Source organism: Canis lupus, chromosome 10, assembly GCF_048164855.1.
Source record: "Canis lupus baileyi chromosome 10, mCanLup2.hap1, whole genome shotgun sequence".
Lineage (NCBI taxonomy): Eukaryota > Metazoa > Chordata > Mammalia > Carnivora > Canidae > Canis > Canis lupus.
Genome location: NC_132847.1, coordinates 55004200 through 55021783, shown reverse-complemented (window position 1 = coordinate 55021783; position 17584 = coordinate 55004200). Strand labels below are relative to the sequence as shown.

The following is a 17584-nucleotide window of genomic DNA, read 5'->3' as shown; positions in this document are numbered from 1 at the left end:
CTCAGCTCACACAGAGTAACTTGCCCAAGTGGCAGGGCCAGGATAGAGTCCAGTCTTGCTTGCTCCAGCGCCCTTTTAGAGGAGAAAATACAGAGCCCTGAGAGCCAGATCTGCTTCTGAGAAAAGCATGATGACACCACCTTCCAGGCGACTGGTGCTCTTACATGCCTGGCACATCCTCAGTACTGAATAAATGTGGGCTGATGGAAGAGAACCCGGGTGGGACTGTCTTTGGGGATCCTCTGTATCCATCTTTATGTTCCCCTCTTGACCTGTAACAGCAGAATGAAGAAGCTGCTGCAGGAAGAAGAGGGGGAGCCACAAGCCTTGAAGTTTCCCCCACGCTGTTTCTCAGGAGCTTGTTCCTTCCTCTTCATGAGCCAGATACAGCCCCATACCAACATGCAGGGTTTGGTGAGTGGAGAGCAGGATGGGTTTCAGTCCCCACTTACCTAATCAGCTGGTAGCTCTTATGCGGTGAAGAACCTACTCACCCCTACATGGCTGCCCTGCCCTCTTTGTCTGTTTTATGGGAATCTCATTGGGCCTTTTGAGCCTTCAGATAAATGCAGAGGTAAGAGCGACCCTGAGAAATCCAAAATCCTAGCTGGCTCCTGGCTGTCCTGGGGTGGGGGCAGAAGAGGGCTCATGAGCCTGAGTCCCTGCTGCATCACAGCACCACCCATTGCTCAGTGCGGATCCTACCACAGAGCAGATGCTCAGGACAGCTTTGGAAGCCCGTTTAATAACATGTGGACCAAGAGAGAAAACGTGCAGACATGTGCCCGGGTGAACTAAAAGTCATCCAGATGTGTGCCTCAGACCACAAACTTTCAGCCATCGGTGGCTTCTTTTCCACCTAGTCTTTGGTTCATTTATTTGGGGCCCATGGCATGAGCCTGATGGAACCTTAGGGCTCCATGTACCAACCAGTCTCTCAACAGTTGCTGTTGGGCTCTTGAAAAGAACGAGTCCTGCCAACCACAGGGTCCCAGACACTCTGAGGACAGCTCAGGGGCCCAGCCATTCCCACTCTAGAAGGCCATCCTGGGGACTTCGAAATTCCGGGGGGTGAGACTGGAGGGATGCCTGCAAACTGCATTTCTGCTCTAGGAAGAATTGCCCAGGCTCCCCCTAGTGGAGAAGCGGGGTGCAACGCCCTTCCTCATTCCTGGTAGGCGGCAGGACAGGGCAGGAGTGCCTCCTGCCACCATACTCTTTCTACAGTTGGTACAGGCATACTCTCCTAGAATCCTCATCACAATCCTGTGGGTACCCTTGGTTATCACTTTTGTTGTAGACTCAGTGAGAGGAAAGGGCTGGCCCCTTGTCATACGGAGCCAGGTGCTTTCCCTTCCACCCAACAGCCTACATCTAGCCTCATTCTGTAAGTGCCCTTGGCTTTGGCCAGCTGGCCATCTGCTTGCATGGCCCTTCTCAATTTTGTGGCATTAGACTCCAAATGGCCAGAGGGCACCCCTCTGTAGATAGGTTAATCTTTCAGTACGTTTGCAGTAGCCTCCTTACTGGCCTCCCTACTGCCAATGCTGCGCCTTTAGTCCATTCTCAACATAGTGACCAGAGCAAGCCATTAAAATCTGAGTCAGGACATGTTCCCGACATGTTCCTGACATGTTCCCATGTGCTCACTTAGAGTCCTTATATGATCTCCCCCTCCCCACTTGACCCTTGACCTCATCTTCTGCCTAACTCCCCTTCACTTCTCTGCAGCCGTACAAGCCATACAGACCTCCTCACTGCTCTTCCAACACATTGCCTACTCATGCCTCAGGGCCTTTGCACTTGCTGTTCCCTCTGCTTGGAGAGCTCTTCCCACAGATAGTCACATAGCTAATTCTCACTTCCTCAGCTGGTTATTCAAAAGTCACCTTTTTGATGAAGCCATTCCTACTCACGCTATCTAAAATTTCACCACTTTGTTTTTTCTTTAACATATGCTATATGCTGTGTTCTTAATTATTTGTTTTGTTTATACAACTAGAATACAAGCTCTATGAGGGCAAGGTCTTTTGTCTGTTTTGTTCATGGCTGTATCCTCAGTGTCTAGAACAGTGCCAAGTATTTAGTAGGCACTCAGTCAAAATCTGGTGAATAAATAAGTGGATAAATAGACTGTCTGCTGTGTGCCTGGCATCAAGATAAACACAGACTGGGTCTGCCCCCCACACCTGTGGTGCTCCCCCACCCAGCCCTACATTTGCTCCCTTAGGAGGCTTTTCCCCTCCTTCTTGCTTGGCCACCAAAGACATCTCCCCTCCTCTCCCATAGCCCCAGGTTGTTCCCCCCAAAGCCACCGTGTCACAGTGGACACAGATGAACATGTCAGTTGAATTTAAGAAAGAAGAAATCTCCATCAGCACAGCCAATTTCAGGGCTGACCTACTCACTACACTCCTGGGGAAACTGAGGCCTGGATTGAGGAAAGGCCTTGCTGCAGTGAGTTTGTGGTAGAGAAGAGACTACCTCCTGGTCCTTGGATTGTGAGGACTGGCATGAAGGGAGGTTCTGAGTCAGCTCCCTGCACAGAACAAGCGCCTGATCGAGGTCCCCGAGTAATGGTGGTGGCTGCCCAATGACCTGCATGGAGTTCACCCCCACTAGCTGCCCCTTCTTGGTGGTCTTAGAGGTTGGCCTCCTTGGGACCTGGGGACTAGACACTAGTGTGTCCCCGAGGACCCTGGGAAACCCCTTCACGTGGGACCAGTGCTTCTCAAACTTTTCTGTGGCCAAGCCACTGGGGGATCATCTTCCAGAGTAGATTCTGATTCAGTAAGCCCAGAGAGGGGCCCAGGGTGCTGTGTTTTAAACTTTTTAATGGGGCCCAGTGATGCTGATGCAGCTACCCTCGAGTGGCTATCCAGTGGTTCTCAAACTCATTGCACATTGCAGTCACCTCAGAAGTTTGGACACATACTGATATCTGGCTCCACCCCAGAGATTCCAGTTTAACCGGGATGGGGTGTGTCTTGGTTGTCTGGGGTTTTCAAAACTCCCCAGATGATTCTACTAGACAGCAAGGTTTGAGAACCACCAGTCTGGGTCACTGCACATTATTCTTGCACCGAGGGCAGCTCCACTCTGGGAGAGCCATACAACTTAAAGAGAATGGCATGAGGAGCTCAGAGGCTGCATCCCACTCCTGGGCAGGAGAGAGGATAGGAGAGGGGCTCAGGTAGTGAGCTGGAGGCCAGCATGGGGGGAGGGATACGAGAGAGCCTGCGGAGCCCTTCCCAGCAGAGAAGCAGCCAGGAGAGGTGAACCAGCTGCACAGCTCTTCGGAGCCCCGTCTTTGGCTTCATTCTTAACCCTGACTCTGATAGAGAAATAACTCCCTTTCTTCCCCCCCCTCCAGCCTCGCCTGCCTCTGTACCTGTATCCCCACACTAGTCCCCAGCCACCCAGGATCCGTGTAATTTATGTGTGTGTTGCCCCCTCCCGCAGACTGTGGGCCCTCGGTGGGCAGGGACCGTGTCTGATTCATGTCTGCCTCCCCAGGCCCCGGGCCCTGCATGCTGGGGGTAGGAAAGGTGTGCGGAATTGAGTGTACTGCTTGGGGCGCGCTGGTGCCTGGGACCTCTGTGCTACCGAGTTCCCAGTGCACGGCAAAGCCTGTGCATCGTGGTGGTAATTGTGAAGGTAAATCTTGTCTGGTGTCCTCGCAAACACTTGGTGAGGCGTTCCATAAATATGTCAGCAGCAGCATTAAAATTTGATGGCAGGCGGCTCAGGTCGGGACTAGCACTGTGACTTCCCAGCAAGGTATGACACCATCACCTCCTTCTCATTAGTCAGCGGCAGGATGCTCAGGCTTCTGTACTGAGTTGGGCCTGGTCAGGGGGAGGCGATTTCTTCAGAGGAGGACCGCTGGCTGCTCTGAGGGACAGGCCAAGGTCGAGGCCATGGAAAAGTACGTCAGCTTTGGATTGGCATCCAAAGACATTGGGCTGAGAGTCAGAGTTCCTGAAGGCTCTGGGAATGTGCCCAGTGGCTAGAGGGCACCCAAACTGGAGGAGGCTGGAGCCACTTGGAGTCTGGGAGCCACTAAGAAGGGCTTTACAGTCCAACCTGGTGGAAATAGTCGATTTGCCCCCAAAAAGGCCTTGTAGGATACTTTTTTTTAAAGATTTTATTTATTTATTCATGAGAGACACAGAAAGAGAGAGAGAGAGAGAGAGAGACAAGCAGAGGGAGAAGCAGGCTCCATGCAGGGAGCCCGACGTGGGACTCGATCCTGGGTCTCTAGGATCAGGCCCTAGACCAAGGCGGCACTAAACCACTAAGCCACCTGGGCTGCCCTCGTAGGATGCTTTAAAGGGGCATGGCATCAGAATCATCATTTAAGCAAGCAAAGGGTCATTTGGACAGGAGTCTGGGAGGCAAAAGTATTTAGTGGCGCAAAGAATGGAACCCAGTCTTGTCTACTTTCCACCCCAGCACTGTCCACTTGGGGTAACCGAGGTTAGGTGAACTTGAAAGAGACATGTTCAAGGTCACACGATGGTAGAGACAGAATGAGGTCACTGGCCTAACTCTTAGATTAAGGCTTTCCCTATAATCAAGTGTTTGGGGCACTTAATGAAATACGAGGAAACTACCTAGGAATACAATTTTCATTAAAAAAAACAAGCCAAGTGCATCCACTTTTTTCAACAATCACACAGAGCACATGCTTTGTGCCAAGGACTGACTCATGCATCAGGGAGCCCCTCACATTCTGATTCACAAAGGACTTCGAAATGCATCAATATCCTTTAGTCGTGTGAGTGTTGTAATATCACGTTGCAGATGAGGAGGTCAGGTGCAGTGAGGTAAAGTGACTTCTCCAAGGCCACTCAGCTACATGGCTGAGGGGCTTAAATGGGGACTGCTGGCCGCAACCCCCTGCTCTCTCCATCCCCTCAGTTATCAGCACAGAGTGGCAGCCACAGCTGTTGCCAGTGCCTACACAGAGAATCAGGCCCACTGTTTTACAGTTACTTCCAAAAATTATGATGTGGTTCTGAACGGTTAAAGAGTTTCTGGGTTTATTGGGTGGTGTGCCATGGTAGCAGCTGCCTCATGAGGCCTCTCAGGCCAGGAAACACGGCGTCCTGCTAAACTGGCCTCCTGTTTGGGAACATCCAGAGACTGACCTCGTCCCCAGGCTCCCTTCCCTGGAGATGGAAGCAGCACACTTTGACTCTTGAATGCAGCCAGGGCTGGCAGGAGGTGCATAGGGACAGGTTTCGGTAACCCACTAAATGACGTGGAGGCCCACATCTCAGCCAAGAAGCCCTCCTGGATACCCCAACCAGGATACATTTTACCTTCCTCTCTGCTTCTAAACCTGCCTCACCCTTTTCTAGTACCTGAATTTCTAGTTCTGGGCCTAAGAACCCCTTAGATGCAAGGAGTTCCTGGAGAACTAGAGTCTGAGACCCTCTCCCTGAGTGGCGTAGGACCTAGCACAAAGCTCTGAATGGAGTAGGGCCGTTGTGACTGCTGAATCGAATAGATTTCCCAAAATCCTGGTGAGTTTATTAGACATCTGTCACAGATGTGTGAGCTGGATTCCTTTGAGAATACAGTTCAATGTTATTCCAGAGGAACTGTGTGGAATCAGGAGCCTAGCAGGTTAGGTCATGGAATGGGGGCTTCCAGCAAGGTCACTCAGAGAGACCTTCAGGTGTCCAGACTGAGTACCTTCTGATGGCCAGGTGGGTGGTAAGGAAAAAACCCTTCCCGGTTATCCCTCCCAGCTGCAGCCCCAAGCAATGCAATTTGGTTTTGCTCTTTTTCTGAGTGTAGCAATCAGTGTTTTGCTCTTGCCTTACAAAAACACAAAACCAAAACTGCAACGATGAAACCTCTCTTCAATTCTTGCAGTGAAGCCAGGCTTGGTGCTGTCCCTGTGTGTCAGAGAGGCCTGGTAAGGGCCAGCCCCTTCAGGAAGCACCCATGCACTGTTCCTCTCCCTGTGTGGGACCCGCACCCTCACCCCTGCAACAAACGTGGCCCACTTCCCTTTTCAGTGTGTCTTGCCGCCTTTGTCTCTCTCTGTTTCATGCTCCTGCCAAAGATTAAGAACTAGAGTTTTATTACTGCTTTTCTAGCATGTTCTCATGACCTGTTTGGATCTGACACTGACAGGGGCTGGCCAAGGACCACGCAAGACCCCCTCAACTAGCATTTCTGCTGTGGGCGGGCCCTGAGCTGGGGACAGTGGAGGTCCTCGCCCGGATCTGTCACTCACACGTGGTGATGAGTCTTGGCTCCCGCCCTCAAGGAGGAACCAGACAGACTCCCCAGTGGAGGAATGGAGATGAGGGTCACATCTATCCTAAGTCTGAGCATCAAGTGCTCCGGGCTGTGGGGCTGAGGCCTCAGGGGAAAGTGGGGCATTGCTCTCAGCTAGGACGATCAATCCAGAAAGCAATATTTGAGCTGGGTCTTGACAAGCTGGGAGACTGGACATGAGGAGCAAGAGGGAGGTGGCCCTTCAGATGAAGGGCACAGCATGTGGAGATGGAGATGAGCCCCCTGGAACCTGCAGGGAATGGCACTTGGCTTTTGGGGCCGGGAGGTGGGGGACAGTGGGAGGTGTGACTCAGAAGCTCACTGGGACCAGACCCCGCAGGTCCTTGAATGGCGCAACGGGGCTTCTGGCCCCTGCCTCGAAGGCTTGTTTCTGTTTCTCACAATGATGCTGTGTGAGGGCACTCCCGGGTGAGGCTCACCAGAGACTCACGAAGGAACTCCGTTGCCCCACACGCATACACACAGATCAGGTATGTCTTGCACCCTGGTGAGGCTGCAAGAGCCATTTGCACATTGCGCATTGTCTTGTCCATTGTTTGCTTAGATGAGCGCATTGGGACAGAATTTTGGAATAATACCACAGCAGGAGAGCAGATTAAAATTGCATCAGAACCACTCAAAACATACCATAGCAGAGCCAAGGGCCTCCAGCTGAAACGTCTACAGGGGCCAGACATGTACAGAAAAAGATGAGAAATCAGACTTGGGGGACACGACAATAGTTATAAATTGCTTGTGGCTGATGACATACTTGTCCCTTTAAAACACTGGGTTGACCATCAATATATTTTGATTGGCCCCATGTGGCTCAAAAGCCCCAGTTCTTGCCTCTGATGACAGCCAGCTGGTGGGGTCTAGCATGTGCCCCATAGCCCACAGCGGAGGTACTGTGATGCGAAAGTGGAGTTGTTTCCCTTGAGGTCCCTGGAGGGTCCTTGCATTCAGGTTCTGGTGGTTGTAGACGGCAGGAATTGGGCTCAAGGCACAGCAGGCTCCTGGCACAGAGGACCAGGTTGAGGCCCACAACGGTCACCCACCCGCCTCGTGGCCGGCCAGCAGCAGAGCCTGGTCTCACGGGGGCCCACCCGGCACCGCTGCCCGATTGCGAAGCCCTAGTTCTCTTGAGAAACAGAAATGAGACACATTCTGCATTCGCTCCCTCACTCTTGCCCTCTCTCTCGGTTTTTCTCTTCTCTGTTTTTCTGAAGGCCTTCGTGGCTGGCTTGAGCTGGTGGGAGAAGAGGTTTTTCCCAGAAATGGATCGATGCTCTATGTGCCAGGCTGTCTGGGCTGACACGGCTGACCTTTACTGAGTTTGCTCAGGTTTTCCTTTCCCTGTTGGGAGCCCGCGGAGGTCTTGCTCTGCAGAGAGGGAGGTTGGGAAGCATTGGTCTTCAAGGGGGCCTGTCTGGGTGTGGGTGCAGGGAGGGTAGGAGAAGGAAGAGTGTTGGTGCCGGAAGACTTTTGAGGCCACTTGTTGGAATCTCGGCCATACACATTTCCTGTACAGATGAGAAAACTGAGTCTTGGTGGGGGGAAGGAGTTTGAAGTCACTCAAGAGGTTTTGACTGAGCCCCAGGATCTGGTGTGCATGCACACACCTACTCACCCACGCACGTGCACACACACATGCACATCTGCGTATACACATATGTATCCACGTATATGTGTATGCATGTGTGTTATACATGTCATACCTAAAATAGGAATATAATATATATACAATTGCATATAACATACACACATTTGAAGGTTTGTGCCTGCGTGGCATGTTCTAGTTGGCACGGCGATGCAGAGCGCCCGCTGATGCCCGAGTCGTGGCATAGCATGCAGATCTACAGGACCACGGGGAGGAGCTGGAGAAATCTCATGGTCCTTTCCAAATCTTTCCTTCCTCCTCCTCCTCTGTAAAGCTTTTCTCTTAAAGCCCAGCTTCAATCCTTCAGAAATAGAACTTGGCTGCGAAGTCACTTTGAAAGACTTTCCGTATGTTAATTACAGCCGGCCAAGGTCTCGAGCAGAGGTGGGAGCCCACCATCTGCAGATGGGGTCGGCCCCCGGCGAGCTCTGCAAATCCCCATCATCTGGCAGGTGTCGTTTTGGGTTAATTAAGAGCTACACTGAGCCGGTTTACCTGTCACTTCTGAGAATTTTAGGAAACTTCGACTTTCTTGCCATCTCTGAGCTTTTAGCAAAGGAGAAAGAAAACATCTCTGATTCTGACAATTTTCCTGGCCCTGGAATCTCCAGGAAAGCTGCTTTAAAATAAAGCTGCCTAAATTTTTTTAAATGGATTTTAATCAGTCCTTTCTACTTACCCCATTAATCTTTACCACTAGTTCTTTTATATTTGGAAGGCAGTGCTGTTCTGTGGAAACCCATCATTTACCTAAATTTCTTTAGCCTCTGCTTTCATTCTGAGTCTTCGAGGAAAGAACATACATCCTTCAGCTTTATTCTGTTTAGTGGCTTTGGAAGGACTTTCGATTTGCGTGTCAGGGGCCTCTTTCAGCAGTCAGGGGACAGAGCGTCTGGGGTGGAAGCAGGAAAGACTGAGTTTTCCCTACCATCAGTGATGAGGAGGCACCAGGTCCTCCCCACACAGGGGTTTGTAAAGATCTGTAACTGTTAAGTCATGTGATCTTCCCAAGCTTCAGAAATAGAGATTTTCCTTCCTTCCATTTTACAGACAAGGAAACTGAGGCTCAAGAGGTAAATCCATGTGCCCAAGGCCACCCAGCCTCTGAATGGTAGGGTCTAGCCTGGACCATGGGCCTGTCTGACTCCAAAGGTAGAGAGCTCTGGGCAGAAATGTAGGGCAGAGCACACCTGCTGGTGTGGTCCTGGGTGCGAGCCTGAGAGAGGGCCAGCCCTCTGTTCTTGGACCTGTTGACAGCTGGTGGGGTGGGGGTGGGGGATCTGGCTCCTCGGCCCAGAGCCCCATTATGTACCATCTGCCTGGTCCCACCCCCTTGCTTTTGCTCATGCAGTCGGCCCTCTGGCCCCACCTCTCCTTTACCCAGGGCAGAGTGCCGACAGCAGCCAGCCAGTATCTTCTGGCATCTTGAGATCAAGTAAGTTGGACTCGAATCCTTATCCCCTGCCTCATGGAAAAGTCCTATGTCTTTCCCAGGATTTCTGCCCCATTTCCAGGGGAGGCTCCCATTCACACACTCTGGCTCAGGTTCCCTGACATCACCAAATTCTCGGGCTCTGTGATCTCTCTTGCTCTTGGACCACATCCGATCACCTCAGCCTCACGGGCTACCCAGACAAGCACTCAGCCACCACCTTTGATTTGCATGTAAGGAGAAAACACCAACCTGGTCATGAAAGGCATTCGGATGGGTGACAGGCTTTACTGGATGTACCTGAGGTGGTAGTTGGGGGAAGGGATAGTTACAGCCCCCGATACGGACAACTTAGAATGGGAATCTAGACACCCACTTAAATGTCCCTCACCCCCTACTCTCTAGACACACACACACACACACACACACACACACACACACACATGGTAGGACATGCACAGGGCTTTTTTAATGCACTGCACTTGGGTCTCTAAATCCTGGATGGCTTTCTTTTGCATATCCAAGAACTCAGTGAAAGCTGTAAAAGTCCTTCTAGGGCCTTCCTCCTCCCTCTCTTCTCTGCTACCTTAGCGTCCTGGGTGTGGGGAGAGGGGAGAGTTCTCTTCTTCTGGTAAGATTACCTTGTTTCCCCAATCCCATGATGTAGGCCCATATTCAAGATGAAGCGACTCTGCCCAGAGACGTTCATTTACCCAAGGCCACACAGCCAGTAAGCAGAAGGCTGAGTGCAGAGCCTACCCTTGCCCACCCTTCCTCATCTGTGGACACACCTTCCCTGATCCCTCTTTGCTTTCAGCTCCCATGGCATCTTGGGGGCAGGGGGCAACCTGCAGTGCTGACTCCAAGTCTGGTCTCACTCCAATCCTGGCTTCCCCCTTGGAACTGCTCCTTCCCAGGAGGCTGGGGATGGAGAAGATCATGACATGTTTTGCTGGTGAGAGTTCCTAGGGGCTTATATGTGACCAAGTCCAGACAGCCCAGGAGCTGTCTCTAAGGAGGGCCCAGGTGCTGTGTGCTTCCCAGATGGAGGTCTCACTGTCCACTGAGTGACAGACACCTGGACATGAGCTGGCACCCCAATCTACCTCACAGAAACTTTTCTATTAATGGATAAAGGGTTCCCAGTTGAAGCAGTTGGTATTTTCTGAGAGATGCCAAAAGCCTGGATTGGGTGGTGGAAAGACGCAAGGGGCCCATGCTGTCCTTTGTGCTGGGTGGGGGTAAGAGAAGGTGGTTTTTTTTAAATTATTTATTTATTCATGAGAGACACACACACACACAGAGGCAGAGACACAGGCAGAGGGAGAAGCAGGCTCCATGCACCGGGAGCCCGATGTGGGACTCGATCCCAGTCTCCAGGATCACGCCCTGGGCTGAAGGCGGCACTAAACTGCTGAGCCACCCGGGCTGCCCAAGAGAAGGTGTTTATTTTTTAGTTCATTTTTGTAGGAGAGTGAATTGACACACATGTTACATTAGTTGCAGGTTCTACAAGTTTATACATTGCAGTTCTGCTTACCACAAGTGTAGCTGCCATCTGGGAAGGTGTTCATTGTGTGATCTTTGTCTCAGGCAGGCTAGCTGTACTTCTGGGGGTCCTAACAATGAGCCTGAGCCGGGGACTTCATTTTCCGCCCTGGAGAGCATCGTTCTGTGCCTGCGGTTGTTGTGGCCATGCTGTCTCCCAGGCTTCTGTTCCATCTGCTTGGACTATGGCAGCAGGCACCTGGCTGGTTTTCCCTGACCACAGGCTCACCCTCTCCAGCCTGCCCTCCAGATTCTGCTGCTCCCTAGTCTTCCCTGGGTCCCAGCTCTACTGGAAGAAAAGCATAATGTTCTGGCCCCACGCAGTTCTGGCTTGCCTCTGCTGGGCCTCATGATGACCTGGCCATGCAGGGCGTCACGCTCTGACCAGTCCCACCCCGACCTTTCTTGTGCCTGTCTCCCTCTGCATATCAAAATCCTGTCTCTGCTGGCTCACATGCTCTTCTGCACTCCAGAAAGTACCACCCAGTGCTTTCTCCAGACCTTCTCTTGGTTGGACAGGGTTCATTTTTCTAAGCTGCTGTTGTAAGGTTTGAAGGAAAGAAGGTGAATGTCCTTTGGATGTCATAATGTGGTGACTTTAAGCAGAAGAGATGAAATAGGTTATTGGAGCCTCCAGACCCAGAGAAGCCAGCAGCAGGTGGGATCCACTGAGCCCCCAAGGACAGGGCCTCCTTCCCTGCTAAAAGGATCATGGCCCCTGAGAAGTGAAATTCAAGCTCAGCTGACAAGAATGGCCTTTAAAAAAAATAAAGAGACAGGCCAAAGATGGGAAGGCAGTGTCACATAGGCAGAGAGTCTGGGACCAGAGGGCAGGAGGCCAACCTCAGAGTCCCCCCACCTTCCTGGGCCTCCATTTCCTCACACAGAAGACGCAGACAGTTGCACCCACCTGTGTGCTTCATAGGGTTGTCAGGAGGGTTAAATGAGATTCTGGATGCCGGGGAGGCCTTGGTGACCAGTATCAGGTCATTGTCATCATGGCCGACATTTGCTAGCATTCACTGTGTACCAGGCACTCTGTGTATCACCCATTCAGTCTTTACAATGACCACATGCAGTGGCATCTATTAATTGCTCCTACTTTACTGCGGAGGATACTGAGGCATGGAGAGGCTGAATGATCTGAAGGTCACAGAGTTCAGAAGAGGCAGACTCAGGATTTAAATCCCAGCAGTCTGGCTCCAGAGATTTTGTTCCCAGTCTCTGTGCCGAACTGACTGGAGACCACCGGGTTGAGTGGCAGCATGTGGGCTTGATCCTAGGCAGTCTGCTGCTTCCCAGCCACAAGGGCAGGCGAAGCCAGGTCTATAAGGCAGGCAGCTTCCTTGGTATTTGAGGACCTGGCCTCCCCACATCCCCTGGGGTGAGGGCTCCCTACACTAGTTTTCTGTGTGGTCCATCAGATCATCCGAGAACATTCCAGAGTGTCCAGCAGGTGGCCGGATCACCCCCATGGGTCAGCCTCATGCCCCAAGATGGTGAAGCTCCTCTTCTCCGAATTCTCACTCTCCCAGGGCTTCTCATGGGACAGGGCTTGCTGAGGATGGCCACGAAGCCCCCCACTCAGCACACCAGGCAGGGGGGTCTCCAGGGGTTCACATCATCCACCGAGGAGCAGAGTGTTGTTGTGAGTGGAACCCAGCAGTGGATCAGATAAACTGGTTGGCATGCAGCCGGTGCTCAATGCACCCCTGGCTCTCAGTACTAATAGCAGAAGTAGTGGAAGCCACCATCTGTGTCCCTGGTTGATTGTGGGGTGCCTGCTCATTCATTCATTCAACAAATAGCGTTCAGGGCCAGCGAGATGCCAGGCCCTATACTAGACACTGGGAGGGAGACGTGACTTTGACAGACAAAACTCCCTGCTCCCCATTGTACTGGAGGAGGCAAAATTAATAAGAACAGCACAACAAAAACAAGATATGTTGGGTTGTCATCAGTTCTATGGGAAAAAAAATATAGCAGGAAAGAGGGGTGGGGTAGAGTTTCCATTTTACATTTGGTGGTCTGGAGATGAAATTGGAGCAAAGCCTAGAAGGATGTGAGGGAGAGAGCCATGCAAACAGCTGTGCAAGAGCAGTATGTACCAGGTAGAGGCAGGTGAGCTACCGGCGATTTGTGGAATGCCGACTATCCACTGTGGACACAGCATTACCCGGGGACTGTGGGGGGTGGCACAGAGGTGCACAGAGGAACCACACCCAGACCTGCAGGGCAGACACTCCCATGTCACAGGAGACCCCCCATGTAGGTGCTGTGTGATGCTGCGGGAAACTGGGTGCACCTGAAGTGGGGGCTTCCCAGAGAAAGAGATGTTAGCCAATTTGGGGACTGGGTGGTGGTGGTGGAGGCTGAAGGGTGGGTAACACACAGTTAACTCCAGCTGAATGGACCCAAGGCTAGCACTTCCAGGGGCTGGAGATCAAGGAGGCTTCCCGGAAGAGGTGGCCTTGGAGCTGAGCCTGGCAGATGAGCATGATGCTGCTAGATGGAGAAGCTGAGACAGCTTTTGCCAGCAGAGCCCTGGGCCCAGGCACAATGCTGTCAGGAAGTGCCTCTGATGGGGCAGCCCAGAGCCCTGAGGGGAGGGCGGCTGTCCCCTCTGATCCCCCACCCTGCCTCCTAGGAGGAGGAGGAGGCTCTGATGGATATGTGGAGGCTGGGCTGCTACGGCCCGGCCCGGCACTGTCACCATGCTCTCCCTCCCTACGCCGGAACCTGACACCCTGACCACTGAGGCATAAAAAACAGAGAATTGGAAGGCTCAGCCTGTCAGGCTGGGAGTGGCCCCCAGAGAGGCCTGAGGAGGAGCACGTGTGTGTGTCTGTGTGTGTGAGTGTGCACACGCTCCGCCAGTGGCTGCCTGGAGGAATGGGGAGGAGGCCAGCCCTTCGGCTTCCTTCATTGTTCCTGCCCTACCTGGTGGGTTTCCAGGGACCCTGCATCTGGGCCTGGCCGAAATGGGGGAGAGCAGTGCTTCAGGTCCTGACTTCTGGTTGGTCCTTCTGGAGGCGCCTGCCCTTTGGCCCTTCAGCAAGCATCCTGGAGAATGCATGGAAGCATGTCTGGGCTGAGGGTGGTCTCGTGGGGCTGTATAACTCCTGTCACCACGGCCAGGGAGGGGCCCACATGCTCCGGAACCAGTGGCTTAAAAAGCCACTCAACAGCCAGCCACCAACGCAGCCGGTGCCAGGCATTGAGTCAGGCCCAAACGGTGCCCTCTGGGGATCCCAGCCACTCAGAGGAGGCAGGCAGGGCCCTTCCTGCTACAGAGCCCAGGCAGCAAGGTTTGAGGGCAGGAATTTTCCTTTCCTATGACTGGCTGGTGGTAAACAGGCTCTCCTGAGGCTGAAGAAAGAGCACAGGGCAGTGCCAGATGCAAGAATCACTGCCCCAGGAGCAGCTGGGCAAGAGCGAGCCATTCCCAAGTCCTACTATGTCCCCCTTCCCCGATGCTGTGCCCACCCTGGCACAGCTTGTGGTTTCTGCTTCAGCAACCCCAGCAGTGACAGCTGCCCCTTTCCCAATGCCTAGAAGGCCCTGACCCACTCCCTCTGCTGTGCTCCCCAGCCCTTTGGCTCATCCCTTCAGCTCAGCAAAGTGCCATCTGCTTTCTCCTGGCATGGGGCCTGAGCCTCTGTCTCATCCTCCCCATTAGGCCAGGGCCCCGGGAGCAGACACCTCTGGATTCACAACACAGAGGGCCAGACTAGAGCAGAGGTCACCTTTGGCTTCTCAGTCCACAGCCACGTGGGAAACATGTGGGCAGTGGAATTCAAACCACACTGGGGTGCTGGAGTGCCTCCGTCAGGGCTGAGAGCCAGGCAGTCTGGAGCTTTGAACTTGGGTCAAGGTCATTTTGTGAGAGACCCTGGGCATCCGTTTTCTCACCTGTAAAATGGTCCAGTAACCCCAGGGAACACCTGGCATGTAGTAGTTTTGTGGTATATATGTTAGAGGCTGGTATTCACTCCCACCGTTAAGAAAAATGTTGCAGGGGGAAATACAATGCCAGTGTTAGCCGTCCACTGGATAAGGACGTGGACCAGACTTGCCCTCATTGGTTATGAAAAGTGCCTGCAGTTCATGTAAGAGGCAAATGCCATTGGCATATTCCAAACCTGACCTGACATTTGGTTCCTGTTTCTCTCCCCGCCCACCACATGCAGGGAGTGAGTTCTCCGGGAGCCCCTACAGCCACCCTCAGTATCCCTCGTACAACGACTCCTGGAGGTTCCCCAACCCGGGGCTGCTTGGTGAGTACTGGTGGAGGCCCTGTGGGGCTCCTGGGCCATCAGCTGCCCCAGTAGAATCCCTCTTTGGGCCGGGTCCTGTGACAGCCTGAGGTCTGGGCCCTGAGTGGGGGTGGGTAGCTTGCCTCATATATTTGCCATCTGAGAGTTGTGATGGGAGCTTTGGACAGTAAACACCACTCCAGCCCTGCTCATGCCCTCCTCCCTTCCCCAGAGGTTTTGGTGGATAAGGCAAAACGGCAGAGAAGGAAAACAGAGAAAAAGAGGCATTGAAGGGATGGTAAGAATGTAGAAAATGTGCTTGCCTGAGAGTAACATATTTCTTAAGGATCATTGAATATTCCAGGGAGAAATCCCTGAGAGGCAGTAAGGAGGCCAACCTGAATTGATTGGTAGTGGTTACCTGTCTTGATCAGAACTCAGAGGCTTAGTGATTGATTAGTGATGTCTGCCATGGACATCAACAGAGCCAGCTCCTTTTGGAAATTGATTGCAAGCGGCTAAAGGCCTTCCAAGTCAAGCCATTCCAAGCTCAGCTGGCACCCAACCTCTCCCCAGGCCTCAGGCTGGCAGATGATCCATTGCTGGGGCCAGCCTGATCTGTGTACATCATCAAAGATATTTGGGCCACTCTGAAGACCAAGTAGGGCTAACTCAGCCCTCAAAAGGCCAAGGAGAGCCTTTTGTTGTGTTGAAATGAACTTACATGAAACCAGCTGGTGAGCAATAATGGGAGCTGAAGGTTCTAGAGCATGAAGCAGGGGCCCAGGCTCACAGATGTCACTTACCACCTGGGGGCAGAGCTAGCCAATGAGCCTGCAGTCAGCAACATGGATCCTGCCCCAGCAGTCAGCTGAGGAATTCTTACACAGGTCAGGACAAGTCTCAGAGACCACCCAGGTTTGTCCAGCTTAACTAGAGCAGCCTAAGTATAATAATAATAATAATAATAATAATAATAATAATAATAATATATTAATTCCTAGATCCTGAATTACTTTAGGACTGGGAAACAGACCTCATCAGAAAAGCAAGAACCTGGTCCCTTCAGACTCAAGTTGCCAGGTCATGGGTCTGTGAAGGAGGCCATGTGGTCACCACTGTGATTAGGTGACTAGGGCAGACATGTGACATAGACACCATCCCTTCCTGGCTAGACTCTTCCATGCACTTGGACCTTGGGCTGCCTCAAGCTGCCCAGAACACTATGATGTGTCATGTAAGACTAGTGGGTGCAGTAAAGAACAATGCCAGGTAGTACTCCAGGTCCCTATGCCTGCAGATTTCATTTTATAGAAGACTAGAATATTACCTTTTATGGGGCTGGTCTGGAGGGGCTGATCTGTGGACTGATGTCTCAGACTTCTTTTTTGGTTTTGGTAAAAATTAATTCTAAGTATTGAACCATGTCTCTCCACTTACCTAATGCTTTTCCTTAAATAACCCCCCTGAGAGGCCTGGATCTCTGAGTTGGCCCAGCTGTCATTCTTGGGAGGCAACGGTTAACCATGGTCTCCCTGAACCAGCATCTTTCAGAGAGGTAGGGGCAGAGGAATGGGTCTGGAACCCAAGCAGATGGCAAGGGGAGGTGGAAAATGGTGGCATTTGAGGCCTTTACTGCTCACACTGGAGTGAAGGCCAGCTCACATCCCCAGGTGTGAGGCATGGGCTGTGTGCCTCATAGGAGAAAGATGTGGACTCTGTCTCAGGGAGCCTCCACGCTGGAGGTTAGGGAGTCTCGGGTGAGGGTGTCTGTGCCGGGAGGTGCTCAGTGCCTTGAGAGGGGCTAGAGCCAACATAGAGAAGAGGAGAAAGTCCCCAAACCCTGTCCATCTAAATGACTACCTGCTAATTGTGTGGATACTGGGCAAAACTTGTCATGTGGGTCACCTTATTTTTTATCATTTCAACAGCCCAAGAGAGCACATGCTATTATCTATATTATACAGATGAAAACAGTGAGACTCGGAAAGGACATTAACTTACCTGAGGTCACACAGCAGGAGATTGCAGAATGAGGACTCAAACTCAGGTTATCCTAATCCCAGAGCCTATATTCATAACCAGTATACGATGTGGTACTCTTCTCCCTGGCCAACTAAGTCTGAATAGTACTACAGCCAGGAAAAGAGGCTTCATCCCTCTGTAAGAAGCCTAGAGGATCCTGAATACTCAGACCGTATATGTAATGAGAACAGCTCTGATCAATTTTTGAAAGCCAGATTATTGTATTTATCTGTCAGACTTGCAGTTGCAAACAACAGAATCCACTCTAGCTGGTTTAAGCAGAAAACCAATTTATTAAGGAATATTGCAGGCTTCCAGCATCTCCTGGAGGACCAAAGAGACAGGTGTGAGACACACAGCCGGGAA

The 17584-nt window shown here is 52.1% G+C and overlaps 1 protein-coding gene across 4 annotated transcripts in view; it reads left to right on the top strand.

Moving 5' to 3' along the window:
* Nucleotides 1–17584, top strand: part of PAX5 (paired box 5) — a 195644-nt gene that overhangs the window by 167024 nt on the left and 11036 nt on the right. For all 4 annotated transcript variants that reach the window (XM_072841961.1, XM_072841964.1, XM_072841963.1 and 1 more), the window contains one exon: nucleotides 15128–15214. In XM_072841961.1, the coding sequence (XP_072698062.1) occupies nucleotides 15128–15214 (87 nt within the window). The remainder of the gene's footprint in view (nucleotides 1–15127; nucleotides 15215–17584) is intronic.